The 22,410-nt window shown below is 45.1% G+C and overlaps 2 protein-coding genes across 5 annotated transcripts in view; one reads left to right on the forward strand and one right to left on the reverse strand.

Moving 5' to 3' along the window:
- Window positions 1-11,290, reverse strand: part of SLK (STE20 like kinase) — a 122,649-nt gene extending 111,359 nt beyond the window's left edge. The window contains exon 1 of one of the 2 annotated variants that reach the window (XM_073596099.1): window positions 10,697-11,290. In XM_073596099.1, coding sequence (XP_073452200.1) covers window positions 10,697-10,846 — 150 coding nt within the window. In that variant the 5' untranslated portion in view covers window positions 10,847-11,290. The remainder of the gene's footprint in view (window positions 1-10,696) is intronic. The other variant, XM_073596100.1, reaches the window with a different exon arrangement.
- Window positions 9,397-22,410, forward strand: part of STN1 (STN1 subunit of CST complex) — an 89,598-nt gene continuing 76,584 nt past the window's right edge. For 2 of the 3 annotated variants that reach the window (XM_073596101.1, XM_073596103.1), the window contains exon 1: window positions 12,171-12,284. The gene's annotated coding sequence lies outside the window, so the exon portion shown is untranslated. Of the gene's footprint in view, window positions 9,525-12,170; window positions 12,285-22,410 lie in introns of those variants that run through there. The other variant, XM_073596102.1, reaches the window with a different exon arrangement.

Here is a 22,410-nt window from a genome sequence, read left to right on the forward strand (position 1 = left end):
GAGGAGACAAATGAGTGGAAGTTCCACTTTTGGGTGGAACTCTGCTTCAACTAAAGACTGAAATCCTATCTCTGGCATATTGATTGAATGGCTTTTTGACTATAGATCAATTATTGTTGTCAGGAGGGACCGATTTGAAAATAAATCAAATTATTTATAGAAGCATCTATGGCTGCCATAAGTCATCTGCCTATATTAACCCTCTATGTTATAAGATGAAGGGATAAGGCTTCATGTACACAGGACCTTTTTACAACCTCTCTTGAATGATTTAACTTGACAGATAGTAACCCACAATTAAATGTTTTGCCGCGTTTGCGTTTAGAAGCGTTAAAAAAAAAAAAAAAGACAAAAATGAAAAACGCCTGTAAACAAAACGCGGCTAAACGCAAGTTACTGCATTTAGAAGCGTTTGGCGCTTGAAATACCTGTAAACTCCGCTTCTGAACGCATTTTTTGGCATTCCAAAAAATGCCTCTAAACTCAACCGCCTAAAAACGACTATAAACGAACCTGTGTACATGGACAGATAAGATAACATAGAGGAGAGTTCAGGGGCATGTGAAAAAAAACTCCCAAATGCTCCTAAACGTCCGTTTACCAGCAGGGTACACGAGGTACATATAGCGCCGTCAATTTACGCAGCTCTTTACATATACATTCACATCGGTCCCTACCCTCAAGGAGCTTACAATCTAAGGTCCCTAACTCACATTCATACATACTAGGGACAATTTAGACAGATGCCAATTAACCTACCAGCATGACGTTGGAGTGTGGGAGGAAACCGGAGTACCCGGAGGAAACCCACGCAGGCACAGGGAGAACATGCAAACTCCAGGCAGGTAGTGTCATGTTTGGGATTTGAACCAGCGACCCTTTTTACTTCTAGGCAACACCACTGTGCCGCCCCAGTGAACTATATTACTAAATGAACTATGATGAGCTCAGGGCCTGATATGCATCATCCTGTGATTATGGGTGGGAGAAGTAGGGTGAGGCAGCCTGACTCATGTCAGACGGAGATGTATTTCTATCACTTTCTCCAAACCTGTGCAGACATTTCACACTCCACTGAGTCTTACACTTACTGAACATTTCTTGGAGTTAATCAAAATGACTAAAGAACCACCTTGTTCTGTACTTAAAGTGCCAAACACTAGAAGTGGCAACGTAGAACTTTCAGACAACACCTTTGTTTACTCTGACATAAGAGTCAATTTACTAAAACTGAAGAGTGCAAAATCTAGTGCAGTTCTGCATGGTAGCCAATCAGCTTCTAACTTCAGCTTGTTCAATTAAAGTGATTGTAAAGTCTCTTTTTTTCCTATAAAAATAACAAATATGGTAACTATACTTACCTGCTCTGTGTAGTGGATTTGCACAGAACAGCCTGGATCTTCCTCTTCTCGGGTCCCTCTTCTGTGATCCTGGCACCTCCTTCCTGTTCAGTGCCCCACAGTAAGCAGCTTGCTATGGTGGCACCTGAGCCGAGTCACAGCTCCCTGTGTCCATACAGACACAGAGCCCCAACCCCGGCCCCGCCCACTCTCTCCCCTAATTGACTAGCTGACTTTGATTGACAGCAGTGGCAGCCAATGGCACCGCTGCTGTGTCTCAGCCAATCAGGAAGGAGAATCTCAGATGGCCAAGACACTCTTAGACATCGCTGGACAGAGAGAGAGACTTCAGGTAAGTATTTGGGGGGTGGGGGGTGGGGCTGCTGCAAACAGAAGGCTTTTTATCTTAATGAATAGAATGCATGAAGATTAAAGAAAAGAAAAACAACTTCTGCCTTTACAAGCACTTTGACAAAAAAACCTGGAAGCTGATTGGTTACTATGCAGAGTTGCACCAGATTTTGCACTCTCCAGTTTTAGTAAATCAACCCCACTGTGTCATTTTACTAAGGTGTATGTAACAGTCTGGCACAATCACATCTCTAATTCCACCCCAAAATAAGTAGACTGCTCTCCATTTCAGAATAGGCAGAGCCATGCAAATCATACCATTATAGCCCAATGGCCAGCTGTACATCCAGAACCATATATTACAGGACACAGGCTATTATGCAACTTATTAAATAAAACACTGCACACAGCTGTTTCGGGCTTGTTGGCCATCATCAGTGCTGTGCATGTAAACTGTGGCTTCTATGGAATAAGGCCTGGTGACCACAAAGAATGTACAATAGAGAAGGTTATGGAATGGAATCAAACAGCCCTCCAACTGGACCAGGTCATAGCACAGTAAGGTCTTTTAGCACAGAAGGTATGTGCATTTTTCATTCCATCCTATTTCTTATTACATTGTATGTAAAGTCAAAACTTTTCTAGTTTGGTTGTGGATAGGACAAGGAACAGCTATGACCCCTCTTGACTTTTTGGTTTGTTTTGCGCTGTCTGTGTCCTGTCAGGGAGCGTTTCATTTATTTCCCAGAGACAGAGCAGGAAGTAAAAAGAGATCTGTCCAAAGTGAAGGGATATCCCTCCCAGAGAGCTGTCTCTATAAAATGGTAACACATTTGCAGATTTCCCCTCACCTCCTGTTTGTGTGACAACTGAAAGGGGTTGATTTAATAAAAGACAAATATGCTGTTCATTTTGCACAGGAATTTAGGCTTAAGTGGTTTTAACCACTTGCCGACCGGGCCATAGCCGAAAGACGGCTGCAGCGCGGTCGGCTAGTTCTGGGTGGACGTCCATGGACGTCCTCCCAGAATACTGCTCTCGCGCGCCCCCTGGGGCGTGCACCCGAGAACTTCCGTGACCGCCGGGTCCAGAGAACCCGGCGCATCACGGATCACGGTAAACGGCCGCTGATCGTGGCCGTTTACCATGTGATCGCTCCGTCAACAGACAGGCGTCATTTCATGGCGCCGGTTCGTCCCTCCCCTCTCTGTACCGATCGGTACAGTGCGAGGGGAGAGGGGGAGGGATCGGATGGCAGCACCGCTGTGGGCTGCATGTGTAGTGCCCACAGCGGTGCTCAGTGACAATTACAGTCACATCCATCCCTCCATGCTCAGCCATCCCTGCAATACTCTGCATAATACCCAGCAATACTCTGCATAATACTCTGCATAATACCCAGCAATACTCTGCATAATACCCAGCAATACTCTGCATAATACTCTGCATAATACCCAGCAATACTCTGCATAATACCCAGCAATACTCTGCATAATACCCAGCAATACTCTGCATAATACCCCGCAATACTCTGCAATACTCTGCATAATACCCAGCAATACTCTGCATAATACTCTGCATAATACTCTGCATAATACCCAGCAATACTCTGCATAATACCCAGCAATACTCTGCATAATACCCAGCAATACTCTGCATAATACTGTGCATAATACCCAGCAATACTCTGCATAATACTGTGCATAATACCCAGCAATACTCTGCATAATACCCAGCAATACTCTGCATAATACTCTGCATAATACCCAGCAATACTCTGCATAATACCCAGCAATACTCTGCATAATACCCAGCAATACTCTGCATAATACCCAGCAATACTCTGCATAATACTCTGCATAATACCCAGCAATACTCTGCATAATACTCTGCATAATACCCAGCAATACTCTGCATAATACCCAGCAATACTCTGCATAATACTCTGCATAATACCCAGCAATACTCTGCATAATACCCAGCAATACTCTGCATAATACTCTGCATAATACCCGGCAATACTCTGCATAATACCCAGCAATACTCTGCATAATACCCAGCAATTCTCTGCATAATACTCTGCATAATACCCGGCAATACTCTGCATAATACCCAGCAATACTCTGCATAATACCCAGCAATACTCTGCATAATACCCAGCAATACTCTGCATAATACTCTGCATAATACCCAGCAATACTCTGCATAATACCCAGCAATACTCTGCATAATACCCAGCAATACTCTGCATAATACCCAGCAATACTCTGCATAATACTCTGCATAATACCCAGCAATACTCTGCATAATACTCTGCATAATACCCAGCAATACTCTGCATAATACCCAGCAATACTCTGCATAATACTCTGCATAATACCCAGCAATACTCTGCATAATACCCAGCAATTCTCTGCATAATACTCTGCATAATACCCGGCAATACTCTGCATAATACCCAGCAATACTCTGCATAATACCCAGCAATACTCTGCATAATACCCAGCATAATACCCGGCAATACTCTGCATAATACCCGGCAATACTCTGCATAATACCCGGCAATACTCTGCATAATACCCGGCAATACTCTGCATAATACTCTGCATAATACCCGGCAATACTCTGCAATATGCCCGGCAATATACCCTGCACTACCCCGTAATACTCCGCAATTTTTAACCAGTTCCCGCCCACAGTCATATGACGTCCTTGACTTTGTGCGGGGATATCTGAATGATGGGTGCAGCTACAGGCATCATTCAGATATCAGCTTTTTCAGCCGGCGATTTCCTACACCATAAGAATGATCATAGCGGCTGTTCCACTGCTTGATCGTTCTTATGGGAGGCGAGAGGGGACGCCCCCCCCTTCCCGCCACCCTCCGGTGCTTCTACCAACTCACCGCTACGATCGAAGCCAAGATGTTTTTTTTTTTTTTTTTTTTTTTATTTCAGGCTTCCCAGCCTAGAGGTAAGATGTGGGGTCTTATTGACCCCCATATCTCACTGTAAAGAGGACCTGTCATGCCATATTCCTATTACAAGGATGTTTACATTCCTTGTAATAGAAATAAAAGTGATCAAAAATTTTTTGGGAGGGAAAAAAGTGTCAAACTAAAATAAAGTAAAATAAATAAAAAAAAAAAAAAAATTTTAAAGCGCCCATGTCCGTGTGCTTACATGCAGAAGCGAACACATACGTAAGTCCCGCCCACATATGAAAACAGTGTTCAAACCACACATGTGAGGTATCACTACGAACGTTGGAGCGAGAGAAATAATTTTGGCCCTAGACCTCCTCTGTAACTCAAAACATGTAACCAGTAAAAAATGTTAAAGCGTCACCTATGGAGATTTTTAAGTAGCGACATTTGGCACCATTCCACGAGCGTGTGCAATTTTAAAGGGTGACATGTTAGGTATCTATTTACTCTGCGTAACTTCATCTTTCACATTATGCAAAAACATTGGGCTAACTTTACTGTTTTGTTTTTTTTTAAAGCACAAAACTGTTTTTTTTCCCAAAAAAACGCGTTCGAAAAATTGCTGCGCAAATACCGTGCGAGATAAAAAGTTGCAACAACCGCCATTGTATTCTCTAGGGTCTTTGCTAAAAAATATATATATATATATATATATATATATATATATATATATATATATATATAAAAATAATGTTTTTTATGGTTCTATGTAATTTTCTAGCAAATAAATGATTATTTTTACATGCAGGAGAGAAATGTCAGAATTGAATTGGGTGCTCCAGAACGCCTGGAGGTGCTCCGTGCATGTTGGGCCTCTGTGTGTGGCCACACGGTGTAAAAATCTCACACATGTGGTATCGCCATACTCGGGAGTAATAGCAGAATGTGTTTTGGGGTGTAATTTGTTGTATACATATGCTGTGTGTGAGAAATAACCTTCTAATATGACAATTTTGTGAAAAAAAAAAAAATAAAAAAAAAAAAATCTTGATTTTGCAAAGAATTGTGGGAAAAGATGACAATTTCAAAAAAACTCACCATGCATCTTTCTAAATACCTTGGAATATCTTCTTTCCAAAAAGGGGTCATTTGGGGGGTATTTGTACTTTTCTGGCATGTTAGGGTCTCAAGAAATTAGATAGGCCGTCAGTACTTCAGGTGTGATCAATTTTCAGATATTGGCACCATAGCTTTTGGACTCTCTAACATTCACAAAGACCAAATAATATACACCAAGTTGTACTTATTTTTATCAAAGATATGTAGCAGTATAAATTTTGGCCAAAATTTCCAAAGAAAAATTACTAATTTGCTAAATTTTATAACAGAAACAAAGAAAAATTCATTTTTTTTACCAAATTTTCAGTCTTTTTTCTTTTATAGTGCAAAAAATAAAAAACCCAACAGTGATTAAATACCACCAAAAGAAAGCTCTATTTGTGTGAAAAAAGGACAAAAATTTCATATGGGTAAAGTGTTGTATGACTGAGTAATTGTCATTCAAAATGTGAGAGCACCGAAAGCTGAAAATTGGTCTGGTTAGGAAGGGGGTTTAAGTGCCCAGTGGTCAAGTGATTAAACCCAAAACCAAAAAAAAAAAAAAAATTGAAAATATTGCAGTATACCAATCTTTAGATGTGGTGGCTGCATTAGTTTCCTTTTAAGCTTTTTCCCTCTGTTTTCACCTGGTGATGTGGCCAGTAACACTTTCCCTGTATTAGAGAGAATCCACACTGGATGAAGGAGCACAGGGGGCACCTTTGGACAGCAGCATTGTCAGTCTGGGGGAAGGGGAGTGTTAGATGCACTAGCAGATTTAGATGCACTAGCAGATTTAGATGCACTAACAAATTGAAATCAAACTCCAGCTCACACTTATTTATAATCAGTTACAGCAAACCGTTTTTTTTTCCTTTTAGGATAAGGATTTTTACATAAATAAAAGCTGATCATTCTAAGCACCCCTGCTAGTTTTAAAAAATAGTTTGTCGCATTACTGTAACTGATACATTCTGCTGGAGAGCTTGTTCTTTTGAAAAACAACAGACTTAATGGTATGATCACCAGATTAATATACAAGAAAGAAAGCCTAAAGAAGAAAGTGAATGCAGCCAACACATCTTAGAAAAAGTAAGTTGCAATACTATAATTGTTTGCTTTTTTGGTTTAATACCACTTTAGTTTACTACGTTGAAAAATCACTTTGCAAAGAATATAATACCCAATTACATGCAAGGAAAATTTTTTAAAAAGCCTGACATGTTCTATCCAAGAAGGAAGCCTCTAACATTAGTAAACAAATGGTCACGTCTTTCCTTTTTTTATGGTTTACAAAATATCTGATATATTTTTCCACATTAGTAGTCATACCACAGAGCAAAGAATATCTGCCCAGAACATCTCATTCACAAATCAGGAACAACCAATGAAGTTCACTGAGGTGAACAGTAACAATAAGTGGAAGGCGTTCAATCTGTCAATCAGGAAACAAAACAAAACACAACATTTACAAACGTTGTGCAAACACCATGATGATACACAAAGTTCAGTAAAAGACAGCAACCAAATTTCACCTCAAAATATTTGCTAATTGGCAGATTTTGAGTTACTGGACTTTATATACAGAATGTTCAGTACCCGGCCCACTTTGAAATCAGGCTGAAGTAGTGCGATTTCAAAGCTGCACCGGAGACAATAGGGGCTTAAGCTCAAATCACACCTTTGCATCTGCATCTTCCTACGCGTTTTTCCATATGTATTGACGCACATTTTCATATGCTCTTTTTTTTTTTTGCCCAATGAAGCCCAAATAAAGTAGAGGTTTCTGGTGGGTGGGGTTTGTTGTAATGTGTAAAAAAATGCATGTTACACATTGGTTGGTTTACTAAAACTGGAGCGCACAAAAGCTGGTGCAGATCTGCACAGAAACCGATTAGCTTCGAACTTCAGCTTGTTCAATTAAAGTGGTTGTAAATCCTTAGTATACCCAGTGAAGTGATGCACAGAGCTGGAACAAATCCTCCTACATAAGTTGTATCTGTAGTCTTCTCTTCTCTACAGCCATTCAAAATGCTGAATTTATAAAGCTTGTCTGAGCTGTCAAAAAAAGGAGGCAAAAAGCTCCTGTACAACTCAGTGAGGAGAGCTCTGGGAGCTGATTGGATGGAAGGGACACACCCCCTCCACGCAGCACACAGGAACAGAAATTAAGCTGTCAATTAGCTGGAGAACCCTCCCCTGTCACCTTTTTCTCTGGGTGTCAGGAAAACTTGTCAGAAGTGATTTGTGCTGATAGCAAACAAAAAATGAGGCAGCAGACAGAAATGACACTTAGTGCTCCTAATTGAGACAAGTACACACTATAGAGCAATGATGGCGAACCTTGGCACCCCAGATGTTTTGGAACTACATTTCCCATGATGCTCATGCACTCTGCGGTGTAGTGGAAAATCATGGGAAATATAGTTCCAAAACATCTGGGGTGCCAAGGTTCGCCATCACTGCTATAGAGGGATATGCTCTGTTCATATTTCATGTCTGAGGTTTACAACCACTTTAAGCTTTGACTAAAAAAAAAAAAAAAAAAAAAAAAAAACCTGGAAGCGGATTGCACCAGATTTTGCACTCTCCAATTTTAGTAAATAAACCCCATGGGGTCCTATGCATGCACTGCCTTTGGAATATATAAATATATATATATATATATATATATATATATATATATATATATATATATATATATATATATATACACACACACATATACATACACTCTTTGATGCACTAAAAGGCATACCTGTACAGCATGATCATGTTAATAGACTCCCTAAAAAAGAATGGCAATCCTCTTGGTATGCATTTACGCAGCCATTTTTAACCAGGGTGCCTTGGCAAAATGCCTAAAAATTGCCCCAAAACTGTATACAAGCCTTTGTGGATTAAGGCTGCTTTTTTAGTTACACAAAGCCACGGGTTTTCATTGTACACCATTACATAGTGTTCTTGTTTGCCCCTCCCCTTAAGGACTGGAGTCACATTAGTTAGGAAACGGAGAGAAATTGAGGGAGAAGATAAACATTGGAATAGTAGTCAGCACCCGTGTGCAAGGGTGTATTTGTTTTGTTAGATTACATCACCTCTAATGTTGGGCATCCTATGTGTGTGGATGCTGTTGCATTATGTAAAACTATTAGTTTAGTTTTTTGCATTTTAAAATGGGGTGACCTGAGTGTGCTCTGAATTTTAAAGGGTGCCTTGACTGAGAAAGGGTTGAGAATAACTGCATTAACACACTGAGCAATGTACGTTAAACTTCATAAGTTTGAACAAAGCCTTATGTTTAAAGCTGGAATTACACTCACACATTTCCCACCCCGATACCTTGCAACTGTAATCAATACAACTGCATCAAGACACATGTCAATGCACTACGGTGTTGTGTTTTTAACGTGTGTTGCAATGTAGTTTGTACTAAATATCAATGTGCACCATAATGCACATCAGCATGATGCCTTCCTATGTCTTGTGGATGTGTATAATGATGCGTGTTGAGATGTATCTTCATATGTTTCCATCAATTTCAACCGAAAACTCATCAAGCAAAAACGCATTGATGTGAATCCAGCTTGATAATAGGAAATAAATGTTTTAATTTTAAAAAAACACTCTGACAAAACATTTGCTTTTCCACAATGCCCGCCTTCCATTGTCAGATAGCATTTCATTACAGATGTGGTGTAGCTGCTGGTCCTTCCTGTTTGTTTTCCTGACACTCGGACTCCTACAGCGTTTCAGAAATACAGAAACAAAATATGACCCGGGGATCATCATAGCTCCCCTTTGGTTTGGTAAGTATACCGCAGAAAATGTTTTATTACAATTGTTTGTCAAATGCAAAAAAAAAACGATGGCCAGAGCCCGCGGACGGGGCACAAGTGATCGTCAAACTGTACAGGATGCATGAGACTGAGAACATGTTATAGAGGATGGAGACTAAAGACATGATTCAGGGAACAGTCAGTGACTGGAGACATATTACATGAGACTGAGAACATGTTATAGGGGATGGAGACTAAAGACATGATTCAGGGGACAGTCAGTGACTGGAGACATATTACATGAGACTGAGAACATGTTATAGAGGATGGAGACTAAAGACATGATTCAGGGGACAGTCAGTGACTGGAGACATATTACATGAGACTGAGAACATGTTATAGAGGATGGAGACTAAAGACATGATTCAGGGGACAGTCAGTGACTGGAGACATATTACATGAGACTGAGAACATGTTATAGGGGATGGAGACTAAAGACATGATTCAGGGAACAGTCAGTGACTGGAGACATATTACATGAGACTGAGAACATGTTATAGAGGATGGAGACTAAAGACATGATTCAGGGGACAGTCAGTGACTGGAGACATATTACATGAGACTGCTAGAAATCACTTGTATAACAGGGCAATAGGGAAACACAGATTAGTGTCTGCAGGGTACCAAAAAAGAGCAACGTGGCCACAGGTTGGGCACCAAGGTTCTAGAGTAGGGGTCTCAAACCGGCGGCCCTCCAGCTGTTGTGAAACTACAAGTCCCATCATGCCTCTGCCTGTGGGAGTCATGCTTGTAACTGTCAGCCTTGCAATGCCTCATGGGACTTGTAGTTTTCGCAACAGCTGGAGGGCCGCCAGTTTGAGACAAATGTGTGATTACCCAGATGTAGAGCCCACCCCATTAGGCCAGTTTTACATCTATGCATTATCCCTGCGGCTGTGTTTGCCTGGATACAGCAGCCTATTCATTTGAGCCTGTGGAAAACGCAGGGGAAAAGGTCCATATACCTTTTCTAAAATCAAAGTCGCTTGAAAAATGCATAGTGCTATGTGTTTCATCGCACTGTAAAACACGTTCCAATGCATGGGGTAAGACTTAACGGCAGCTGTGTTATTGCTGCGGATGCATGTGCAATTTACAGGCAGTCCTTCACCCACATATAGATGCCCCCAGCCTCCTCTCACCTTATAGACCTTCCCGAAGGCTCCGTCCCCCAGCTCCCCTATGATCTCCCACACCTCCTCGGGGTTCTGGTCCCTCTTGACATGTTCATATTGTTTCTTCTTCTTCTCTCCTCCCAGCTTGAAGATCTTCCTAAAGTTGAAGAAAGACATGTCCCCGGTGGGGGTGGACGATGGCGCCCAGAAATTAGACCTCCGTGTGTTGTAGATGGTCAGCGGGGGGCGCCTTGCTTCATACCCCCTCCACTAAGGAGATCCCACCAGTGATCCCTTCTGATGAGCAGATCCCTTCTGTAGAAGTCCCAGCTGGGTCCTCTGCTGATAGTCCTGTGGGATCCTCTGATGGCTCCTGTATTGGGTGATCAGGTCCTCTCCCTGTATTGATGGGAGATCAGGTCCTCTCCCTGTATTGATGGGAGATCAGGTCCTCTCCCTGTATTGATGGGAGATCAGGTCCTCTCCCTGTATTGATGGGTGATCAGGTCCTCTCCCTGTATTGGGTGATCAGGTCCTCTCCCTGTATTGATGGGAGATCAGGTCCTCTCCCTGTATTGATGGGAGATCAGGTCCTCTCCCTGTATTGATGGGAGATCAGGTCCTCCTCTCCCTGTATTGGGTGATCAGGTCCTCTCCCTGTATTGATGGGTGATCAGGTCCTCTCCCTGTATTGATAGGAGATCAGGTCCTCTCCCTGTATTGATGGGTGATCAGGTCCTCTCCCTGTATTGATAGGAGATCAGGTCCTCTCCCTGTATTGATGGGAGATCAGGTCCTCTCCCTGTATTGATGGGTGATCAGGTCCTCTCCCTGTATTGGGTGATCAGGTCCTCTCCCTGTATTGATGGGTGATCAGGTGCTCTCCCTGTATTGATGGGTGATCAGGTCCTCTCCCTGTATTGATGGGTGATCAGGTCCTCTCCCTGTATTGATGGGTGATCAGGTCCTCTCCCTGTATTGATGGGTGATCAGGTCCTCTCCCTGTATTGATGGGAGATCAGGTCCTCTCCCTGTATTGATGGGAGATCAGGTCCTCTCCCTGTATTGGGTGATCAGGTCCTCTCCCTGTATTGGGTGATCAGGTCCTCTCCCTGTATTGATGGGTGATCAGGTTCTCTCCCTGTATTGATGGGTGATCAGGTCCTCTCCCTGTATTGATGGGTGATCAGGTCCTCTCCCTGTATTGATGGGTGATCAGGTTCTCTCCCTGTATTGATGGGTGATCAGGTCCTCTCCTTGTATTGATGGGTGATCAGGTCCTCTCCCTGGATCCCTATGTGATCCTCCTCCCAGGGTAGATCCCTCCTATGCCCCCATAGAGGACCCCCCGGTGTCAGGAGCTCAGGATGGTGCGGTAGATCCCCGGTATAATCCCTCAGGAGGCCGGGCTGTCCTCAGATGTCACCGTACACCTGTCTTAGGTCCTCTCCGCAGGCCGCGGGCAGAACACACTGTCAGGCCCAGCCCATCCTCTCACGGCCCGGCGGGAGGAGAAGGAGGAGGAGGGGAGGGAGGAGAAAGAGGCGGGGGAGTAACCCGAGAACTGCGCGCTGACTTCCGTCCGGACACACCGACACCCGCCGGGCGGACCGAGGTAAGACGTAGCGCGGACTGCACACAGGCGGACTATGGAGAGAACAGGCGCCACGGACACTTCCTCTGTGTCAGGCCAGTGCGCGCCCCCGTACTACTCTTGCAGCGCCTCTGAGCGCGCACGCGTTCCCCTGGCAACACTATTTTTTTTCTCATCATCAAACTTTATTGACATTAAAAGTGACACTCTGGACTGGAGCTTGTGCCAGTCAGACTCACAAGTGAGGAGTGCTGGTTTCTTCCCAGTACTGTACTAGGATCTGGCTTTTTCACATTTGTGTTTAGACCAGGTTCACATACGTGTAGGGCCTGTGTGCACCGAGCCCAAACACGCTATTTCAAATGCACATGTACCTTAAAAATGCATGTAAGGCCTCATGCACACTTTTTTTTTCTTCTAGGGTTGTCTGATATTAGCAGCGTTTAGAGGCAGGATAAAACCCAGTGCCAGTGTGTCCAGGCACAGCAGAGTTTGGGCAGAAAAAATGCTTGGCGCTACTAGAAGCTGCTAAACGCGCCTAACCTTTAGTGCTTGAGAATTAATTCATTTCAAAGGCCAGAATAAATGAAATGAATTAACGCCCATGAGCTTGACGCTTGTAAACACAAGAATCAGGCATTTTTCCTGCAAAAATGCTGCTGGCTTCTAGTAGGGTTGCCACCTCATCCCTTTAAACCCGAACAAATGTTAATTACACAGGTTCTGATTAAGGTGGTAATTAAACTCACTTGGTGCCTTATCTGCATTAAATTAGTCTTCAGAACCTGTGGAATTCATGTGTTTGAGTTTAAAGGGATGAGGTGGCAACTCTAGCTTCTAGGTGCGTTAATTAAACGCCCTGTGTGGCCTAATGGCCCGTACATGCGATCCAAATATTGTACAATCGTTTTCGCTTAATAGTCGCAAGTAGAAATTGAATAGCTAAATAAAGTCACGGAAATTCTCGTACGACAGGAAAAAAATCAGAAGTGATGTCATGTGTTGTAATGTATTTGTATTGAATTTTCGGAGGACAGCTGTACTGACTAACCGAAAATCGTACGATCTGGAATCATCTATGCCCGATCGAATAAGATCGGATGAATGGTCGTGATCGGCTGTCAAAAGTAGTGTACACACGATCCGAAAATTGTACAATCCTTCCTCGGACGACTGTTTTCGTACGATATTCTGATCGCGTGTACGGGCCATAAGGCCTGGTCCACACCTATGCAGGTTGCAGTTTGCATATCCCAGGTGCATTTTGCGTTTTTCAATATATGTTTTTGATCCATTGAAGTCTATGGAACCAGAAAAAAGTCCCTGGCCCTTTCCATAAAATCATATCTCCCAACATTTTGAGATGGGAATAAGGGACACCTACTAGCAAATGTATGTAGACATAGGACATGCCCCCTGCCATGCCCCTTAACCACTTCCCGCCCGCCCTATAGCGGATTGACGTCCGGGAAGTGGTTGTGTTATCCTGACTGGACGTCATATGACGTCCAGCAGGATAACATGCCGCAGCGCGCCCCCGGGGGCGCGCATCGCGGCGATCGGTGGAGCGGTGTGTCAGTCTGACACACCGCTACACTGATCTTGGTAAAAAGCCTCCGGCGGAGGCTCTTTACCACGTGATCAGCCGTGTCCAATCACGGCTGATCACGCTGTCAATAGGAAGAGCCGTTGATCGGCTCTTCCTCACTCGCGTCTGACAGACGCGATTAGAGGAGAGCCGATCGGCGGCTCTCCTGGCAGGGGGGGTCTGTGCTGATTGTTTATCAGCGCAGCCCCCCCTCAGATCACCACACTGGACCACCAGGGATCGCCACTAGGACCACCAGGGAAGGGGCAACATGTGGATGGCCAGGTATGTACCCCATGGCCATCCACATGTGCCCAGTGTGCCCAGTCAGTGCCAATCAGTGCCCACAAATGGGCACTGATTGGCACCATTATGTTGCAGTGATGCCCAACAATGCCACCCTTAGGGGCATCACTGCAAACAACCAGTGCCGTCAGTGCCACCCATCAGTGTCCATTCATGCCACCTGTCAGTGCCCATCCGTGCCCATCAGTGCCCATCCATGCCCATCTGTGCCAACTATCAGTGCCACCCATAAGTAACCATCAATGCCGCCTATAAGTGCCCATCTGTGCCACCTATGAGTGCCCATCAGTGCCGCTTACCAGTGCCACCTATCAGTGCCCATCAGTGCCGCCTATCAGTGCCCATCAGTGCCGCCTATCAGTGCCCATCATCAGTGCCCGTCAGTGCCACCTCATCAGTGCCACCTCATTGGTGCCACCTCATCGGTGCCCATCAGTGCCGCCGTATCAGTGCCAGTCAGTGCCCGTCAGTGCAGCCATATCAGTGCCCGTCATTGAAGAAGAAAACGTACTTATTTACAAAAAAATTTTAATAGAAACAAAGAAAAACTTGTTTTTTTTTCAAAATTTTCGGTCTTTTTTTATTTGTTGCGCAAAAAATAAAAACCGCAGAGGTGATCAAATACCACCAAAAGAAAGCTCTATTTGTGGGAACAAAATGATAAAAAATTTGTTTGGGTACAGTGTAGCATGACCGCGCAATTGTCATTCAAATTGCGACAGCGCTGAAAGCTGAAAATTGGTCTGGGCGGGAAGGTGTCTAAGTGCCTGGTATTGAAGTGGTTAAAGGAGAATTAACCAAAAAAAGGTTCATTAAATCCACTACTATTCCTTTATTTTGGCTTTTAACATTTACAAATGCAGCCATTTAGACATTGGATGAAAGGTTTAGCACTGGAAAACACTTTTTGAAAGATAAAAAGTGCATTTTATAACAACTATATGGATCAGACCAAAATGAGGGGCAAAGAGGGACATTACTCCAAATCAGGGACAGTCCCTCGAAATCAGGGACAGTTGGGAACTATGATAAAATGCACAGATGTGAACGTGGCCCATAGGAAACCATGTTAAATGGACTGTGGTGTGTTTCTGCAAAACTGAAAACGCACTAAAAAATGCATAGGTGTGAATCAGGCCTAAGTGGGTGCTGCAGCAACTACCATCTGGAAACTGAACGCATTCAAAGTGAAAAGTAAATCACCAGCATACCGAGGATTTTCACAACAGGTCCAAAGCTTTACTAAGTGATCACATCATAAATACAGAAGCAAAGTTTCAGAGCCTCACAGGACCCCTTTATCAGGCATCACATTCTCCTGAAACATCTCTTGTGTTTATGATGTGATCCCTCAATAAAGCTTTGGAACCGTTCTGGGGATCCCTGGTGTGCTGGGGACATTGGTTGCCCTTTGCAGAGGGGTCACCAACCCCTTTTTTAAACCGCACCTTAAAGCTTTTGTTAACCCAAAAAAATAAATAAAGATTCTGCTCCTTTAACCACTTCAGCCCTGGAAGATTTGGCTGCTCAATGACCAGGCCATTTTTTGCGATACAGCACTGCGTCGCTTTAGCTGACAATTGCGCGGTCGTGCGACCTTGTACCCAAACAAAATTGACCTCCTTTTTTCCCCACAAATAGAGCTTTCTTTTGGTGGTATTTGATCATCTCTGCCGTTTTTATTTTTTGTGCTATAAACAAAAAAAGACTGACAATTTTTTTTTAAAAAACACAATATTTTGTACTTTTTGCTATAATAAGTATCCCCAATTTTTTTTTTTTTAAAAAGCTATTTTTTTCCTCAGTTTAGATCGATATGTATTCTTCTACATATTTTTGGTAATGAAAATCGCAATAGGCGTATATTGATTGGTTTGCGCAAAAGTTAAAGCGCCAACAAAATAGGGGAAAGATTTATGCCATTTTTATTATTATTTTTTTTACTAGTAATGTCGGTGATCAGTGATTTTTATCGGGGATCTGTCTGTTTACATTGACAGATCTCCATTCTGTCTCTGTGTGGACCGATCGCGGGTGCCCGGTGGTCATCGCCCACGCCCCCTAGTGGTTAAAAGGCGAGCCGACATATAGCTACAACTGCTCACCCAGGGGAGCCAACCTGCCGAGTATAACTGCAGCGGCTGGTCGGGAAGGGGTTAAAGCATGTTATACAGCACAGCTTGTGCTGTGTCATTTGGCCCCCTGTATTACCTGTAATACCTGGCCGATCCTGCTAGTTTCTACCTTCCCCCCCTGTAGCCCTGACACCGCTGTCAGCATACGTGCCGCTATCATCAGCGCTGCGGTCACGCCGTGTCCCTAGCATGTGGCGCGACCCTGATCTCGGTAAAGAGCCGATGACGCAGCTCTTTACCCATGCGATCGCCTGTGTACAGATGACTGTACAGGTAATAAAGGCACTGATCGTTAGTGCAGCCCCATCAGTGACACCAATCAGTACGGCATATTAGTGTCTCCTAATCAGTGCCCATAAGTGCTGCCTCATCAGTGCCGCCTCATCAGCACACATCAGCGAAGGAGAAAAATTACTTATTTACAAAATTTACTGACAGAAACTAAGAAAAACATTCTGTTTTTCCAAAATTTTTGGCCTTTTTTTAGTTTTTTAGCAAAAAATAAAAAACCCAGCTGTGATTAAATGCCACCAAAAGAAAACTCTATTTGTGTGAAAAATATGATAAAAATGTTTTTTGGGTAAAGTGTTGCATGACTGCGCAATTGTTATTCAAAGTGTGACAGCGCCAAAAGCTGAAAATGGGCCTGGGGAAGAAGGGGGTAAAAGTGCCCAGTATTGAAGCGGTTAAAGTGGAATTTTACCCATAGCAGTTTGATCAAAAATAATGTTCTTTAGCAAGTAACATACATTCGACATTAATAAATTATGCTAAAAAATTGCCTCCAGCATTACTCCTGTCTCTTCATGCCAGGGGCTGCCATTTTGCTGAAGCCCAGAGCCCTGGAACAGCTGTAAACCATAAAGCAGAAACTAAATCCATTGATTTATTGGTTTAAAAAAAACAGTTACATTCCTGGAGTGCTCCGGGATTGCAAACTGTCACATTTGCTTGTGTCCTCAACCAAACTGTCAAACCATCAAAAGTCCGGTGTCATAACTGATCACATGTGCAGCACCATGGCAGTTGTAGATCAAACAGAAGATAGAAGGGTTTAATTCAGCAGATCGGCCTCTGCAAACTCAGCAGTGCCTAAAAATAGAGAGCAACTGAGCATGTGCAGAGCAGGATGAGACAGTGTATTACTGAGTTTTAAACAGTATAGACACTTATTTTTAGGGCACTTTCATACTGAGGCGCTTGGGTGACGGCGGTTAACAATAACGGCGCTTTACCGTCGTTTTAGCAGCACTTTTTGGCCGCTAATGGGGTGCTTTTAACCCCCGCTAGTGGTCGGAAAAGCATTAAAAGTGCCCGCGCGCTTTGCCGGCGCTGCCCATTGATTTCAATGGGTAGGGGCGCTTTAGGAGCAGCCCCTAAAATCGCCTCAAAGATGCTGCTTGCAGGACTTTTTTAGCATCCTGCCAGCGCAGCGCTCCAGTGTGAAAGCACTTAGGCTCTCAAACTGGAGTGACAGGAGAGGCGCTTTGCAGGCGCTATTTTTTGCGTGAAAGTAGCCTTAATATTTTACATAGCAAAAGGGGCCAGCCTGAAGTGATCTAGCAGGACTTAATTTTCTAACTAAAGTTCCACTTTAAGGTACCACACAGTACTGCAGCAGCATTTCGTTTTATGCATGCGACAACATGCTATGTTTTCCAGTGCATGGAGGTGGCATTAAAGTGGTATTAAAAGTTCAACTTTTTTTATTTTTTTTTAAATAACAAACATGTTATACTTACCTGCTTTGTGCAGTGGTTTTACACAGAGCAGTCCCGATCCTCTTCTTCTCGGTCCCCCGCCAGCGTCCCTGGCTCCCCCCCTTGACCAGTGCCCCTAATAGCAAGCTGCTTCCTATGGAAGCACAGGTGCGTGCTCGCTCCCAAGCCCTACTCTATGCGTCAATAAGACACATAGAGCCCTGGCTCAGCCCCGCCCCACTCTCTCTCCTCATTGGCTCACTGGCTGTGATTGACAGCAGTGGGAGCCAATGGCTCCCGATGCTGTCTTAGCCAATGAGAAGAGAGAGTCCTGGAATAGCCCAGGATCGCTGGATCGAAAGGGAGCGCAGGTGAGTATTAGGGGGGCTGTGGGGGGGGGAGCAGCACACAGAAGCACGCTAAAGAGCAGCGAGTTTTGCCTGCGGGTCATGAATGCACTCAATTATGCACGAGTTTCCATATGCGAACCTAGCCTTAGTAGACATTTCTAAATGTATAGAAATGAACGTAATGATTTTTCAGTGGTGCCATTCATGCTGTGCATTTACCTGCGTTTAGGAATAGTCAATTTGGCTGCATTTATAGAAAATAGATATCTGTGCGTCAAGGACCCAACAGACAAGCACATGTAGTTGTGACTAAGGCTTCATTTACAGGGGTGTACTATAGTGTATGCCTGTATGAGGTCTTTGCATCACTGTGTAGGCATGGACACACCCGCTGCCCCCAATTTGACATCTGTGCACACAGACAGTGTGTGTTCGGGGCTTTGCACCCGCACTGATGTCAAATTGGGAGCAGCTGCTGTGTCTGTGCATCCACTGCATCCAAATTGACATGAATGGGGATGCATAAAACACCTGTGCATCCCTGTGTAGGTAAACACAGCCCTATAGTACGCCTGTGTGAACGATGCCTAAGGCTTCATACACACTGGGCATTTAGCCCCAGTGCATGAGGCTCTGGCACAGTTGCACCATCCAGCCCCACTGCCACCTGCCTGTTAGGCCCCATGCTCACTACATTTGGCTGTGAGCAGAGTGCACAGGTGTCCCATACAACCCCCTGCAAGCAGCCTGTCAAACTCTCTAATGCCGCGTACACACGAGCGGACTTTTCGACCGGACTAGTCCGACGGACAATTCGACCGTGTGTGGGCTTCATCGGACCTGCAGCTGACTTTTTCGGTCGAAAATCTGACGGACTTTAGATTTTGAACATGTTTCAAATCTTTCGGACTCGAGTCCATGTTTCAAATCTTTCGGACTCGAGTCCGGTTGAAAAGTCCGCTCGTCTGTATGCTAGTCCAACGGATGAAAACCTACGCTAGGGCAGCTATTGGCTACTGGCGATCAACTTCCTTATTTTAGTCCGGTCGTACGTCATCACGTACGAATCAGTTGGACTTTGGGGTGATCGTGTGTAGGCAAGTCTGTTTGTGCGGAAAGCCCGCGAAAGTCCGTCGGATAGATCCTTGGACCAGTCCGGTCGAAAAGTCCGCTCGTGTGTATGCGGCATTAGGCCCCATTCACACTTGGTGATTTGGAATCACAAGCAGAATTGCAGCGATACTGCCCGTGATTCCAAATTGCAGTATAACACAACATTCTTATGGGTACCATTCATTTTTAATAGCACCCCAAAGAGGTGTGATTTTGCCATGATTGTCGCACGACAGAACTGCACAATAATCCCATCAAAACGCACCTTTAAAAATTGTGCAAAGCTCATCACCCAAAAAAGGAGCAGGAGCTTCTTTTGGGCGACAGACACGAATAGGGCAGCCCATTGAAGTGAATGCGCTGCCCTTTGCACAACACATGGAATCGCATGTAAATCAAGGCACTGACTGGGAAAGCTTGTTCCCGCTACACAAGATCTGGACTGGGCCTAATGCCGCATACACACGGTCGGACTTTCCGGCGGACTTGGTCCGGCGGACCAGAGTGTGCCGGACAATCCGCCCGTGTGTAGGCGCCAGCGGACTTTTCCGGCGGACTTTTTCCCCAAAGTCCGCCGGACCAAGATTTGAAACCTGTTTTAAATTTATCCGCCGGACTCAGTTTCGGGCGGAAAGTCCGCTCGTCTGTGTGCTGGTCCGACGGAAAGCCCGCTCGTGTGTATGCTGGTCCAACGGACCAGATACGACGCGAGGGCAGGGTATTGCATCTCGCGCTCGCTGCAATAGGAAAAACAGATTTTCCTATTGCGGTGAGCGCGGGGCATACCAGGCCCTTAGGTCTGGTATGGGTTATGAAGGGGAACCCCCTACGCCGAAAAAACGGCGTGGGGTCCCCCCTAAAATCCATACCAGACCCCAATCCGAGCACGCAGCCCGGCCGGTCAGGAAAGGGGGTGGGGACGAGCGAGCGCCCCCCCCTCCTAAACCGTACCAGGCCGCATGCCCTCAACATGGGGGGGTGCTTTGGGGGAGGGGGGCGCCCTGCGGGGCCCCCCACCCCAAAGCACCTTGTCCCCATGTTGATGAGGACAAGGGCCTCTTCCCGACAACCCTGTTTTAAAAACCTGTGTAGTGTGTTTTATTATTGACACTTTTTCCCTAGGTGAATGGGTAGGGGTACCATGTACCCCATACTCATTCACATAGGGTGGGGGGGCGGGATCTGGGGGCCCTCTTATCAAAGGGGGCTCCCGGATTCCGATAAGCCCCCCGCCCGCAGACCCCGACAACCAACTGCCAGGGTTGTCGGGAAGAGGCCCTTGTCCTCATCAACATGGGGACAAGGTGCTTTGGGGTGGGGGGCCCCGCAGGGCGCCACCCTCCCCCAAAGCACCCCCCCCATGTTGAGGGCATGCGGCCTGGTACGGTTTAGGAGGGGGGGGGCGCTCGCTCGTCCCCACCCCCTTTCCTGACCGGCCGGGCTGCATGCTCGGATCGGGGTCTGGTATGGATCTTTGGGGGAACCCCACGCCGTTTTTTTCGGCGTAGGGGGTTCCCCTTTATAATCTATACCAGACCTAAGGGCCTGGTATGCCCCGCGACGGGGCTCGCAAGGTGTCAATCTTGCCGATAAAAGAGGCAAGATTGATTTCCTTTTCTAGTCCCGTCGCACATGAGTCACGTTCAAAATGAACGGACTTGTTCGTGTGTGGGCAAGTCCGTTCATTCTGAAAGTCCGCCGTACCTCCGGCGAAAGTCTGTCGGAAAGACGGGCGGACTTAGCCCGCCGGAAAAGTCCGGTCGTGTGTGGGCAAGTCCGTCCGTTTTAAAGTCCGGCGCACCTGGCGGACAAAGTCCGTCAGAAAGTGTGCCGGACCAAGTCCGCCGGAAAGTCCGACCGTGTGTACGTAGCATAAGAGTCTGACAGCTGCTGTGGCTGGACAGTACTTTAAGTGGTATGGATGTTTAGGGCTGTATGAGACCAGGTAGGAATGCCCCAAAACGCAGTCTTTTTTAACATTTTCTTCATTTTTTTGGTGTAATGCATTCCTTTGCATTTTTTATGCATTCATGTGCATTTTTGATGAATTTTGCCCGCGATGGGGCTCGCAAGGTGTCAATCTTGCCGATAAAAGCGGCAAGATTGATTTCCTTTTCTAGTCCCGTCGCACATGAGTCACGTTCAAAATGAACGGACTTGTTCGTGTGTGGGCAAGTCCGTTCATTCTGAAAGTCCGCCGTACCTCCGGCGAAAGTCCGTCGGAAAGACGGGCGGACTTAGCCCGCCGGAAAAGTCCGGTCGTGTGTGGGCAAGTCCGTCCGTTTTAAAGTCCGGCGCACCTGGCAGACAAAGTCCGTCAGAAAGTGTGCCGGACCAAGTCCGCCGGAAAGTCCGACCGTGTGTACGTAGCATAAGAGTCTGACAGCTGCTGTGGCTGGACAGTACTTTAAGTGGTATGGATGTTTAGGGCTGTATGAGACCAGGTAGGAATGCCCCAAAACGCAGTCTTTTTTAACATTTTCTTCATTTTTTTGGTGTAATGCATTCCTTTGCATTTTTTATGCATTCATGTGCATTTTTGATGAATTTTGCCCTGTTCCAGTACAGTTTCTTGCAGAAAACATGCAGCATGTTTTACTTTTGTTGACTTTCTTGGACGCACTGCAATTGTGTAAACTTTGCCATTGGAATCCATGTAATCTACTGTCCATGCATTTTTGATGCAGAAAAAAAACACACTGGGCTGCTTCACACACCTCAAAAAAAGGCGGATATTGGTGTAGCTGGAGACTGGAGAGTATTCTGGAGATCTTGGTGCAGCTGAGAGGGTACTGGGGATTTTGGTGTAGCTAGAGAGGATACTGGGGATCTTGGTGCAGATGATGTAGATCAGTGTCCACTCCAGTCCTCAGGGTGCCCCAACGTGTCATGTTTTCAAGATTTCACTCAGATATAACAGCTGTGGTAATTACTAAGGCAGTGAAACTGATCAAA

The sequence above is a fragment of the Aquarana catesbeiana genome, linkage group LG08 (assembly GCF_042186555.1).
Source record: "Aquarana catesbeiana isolate 2022-GZ linkage group LG08, ASM4218655v1, whole genome shotgun sequence".
NCBI classification, from domain to species: domain Eukaryota; kingdom Metazoa; phylum Chordata; class Amphibia; order Anura; family Ranidae; genus Aquarana; species Aquarana catesbeiana.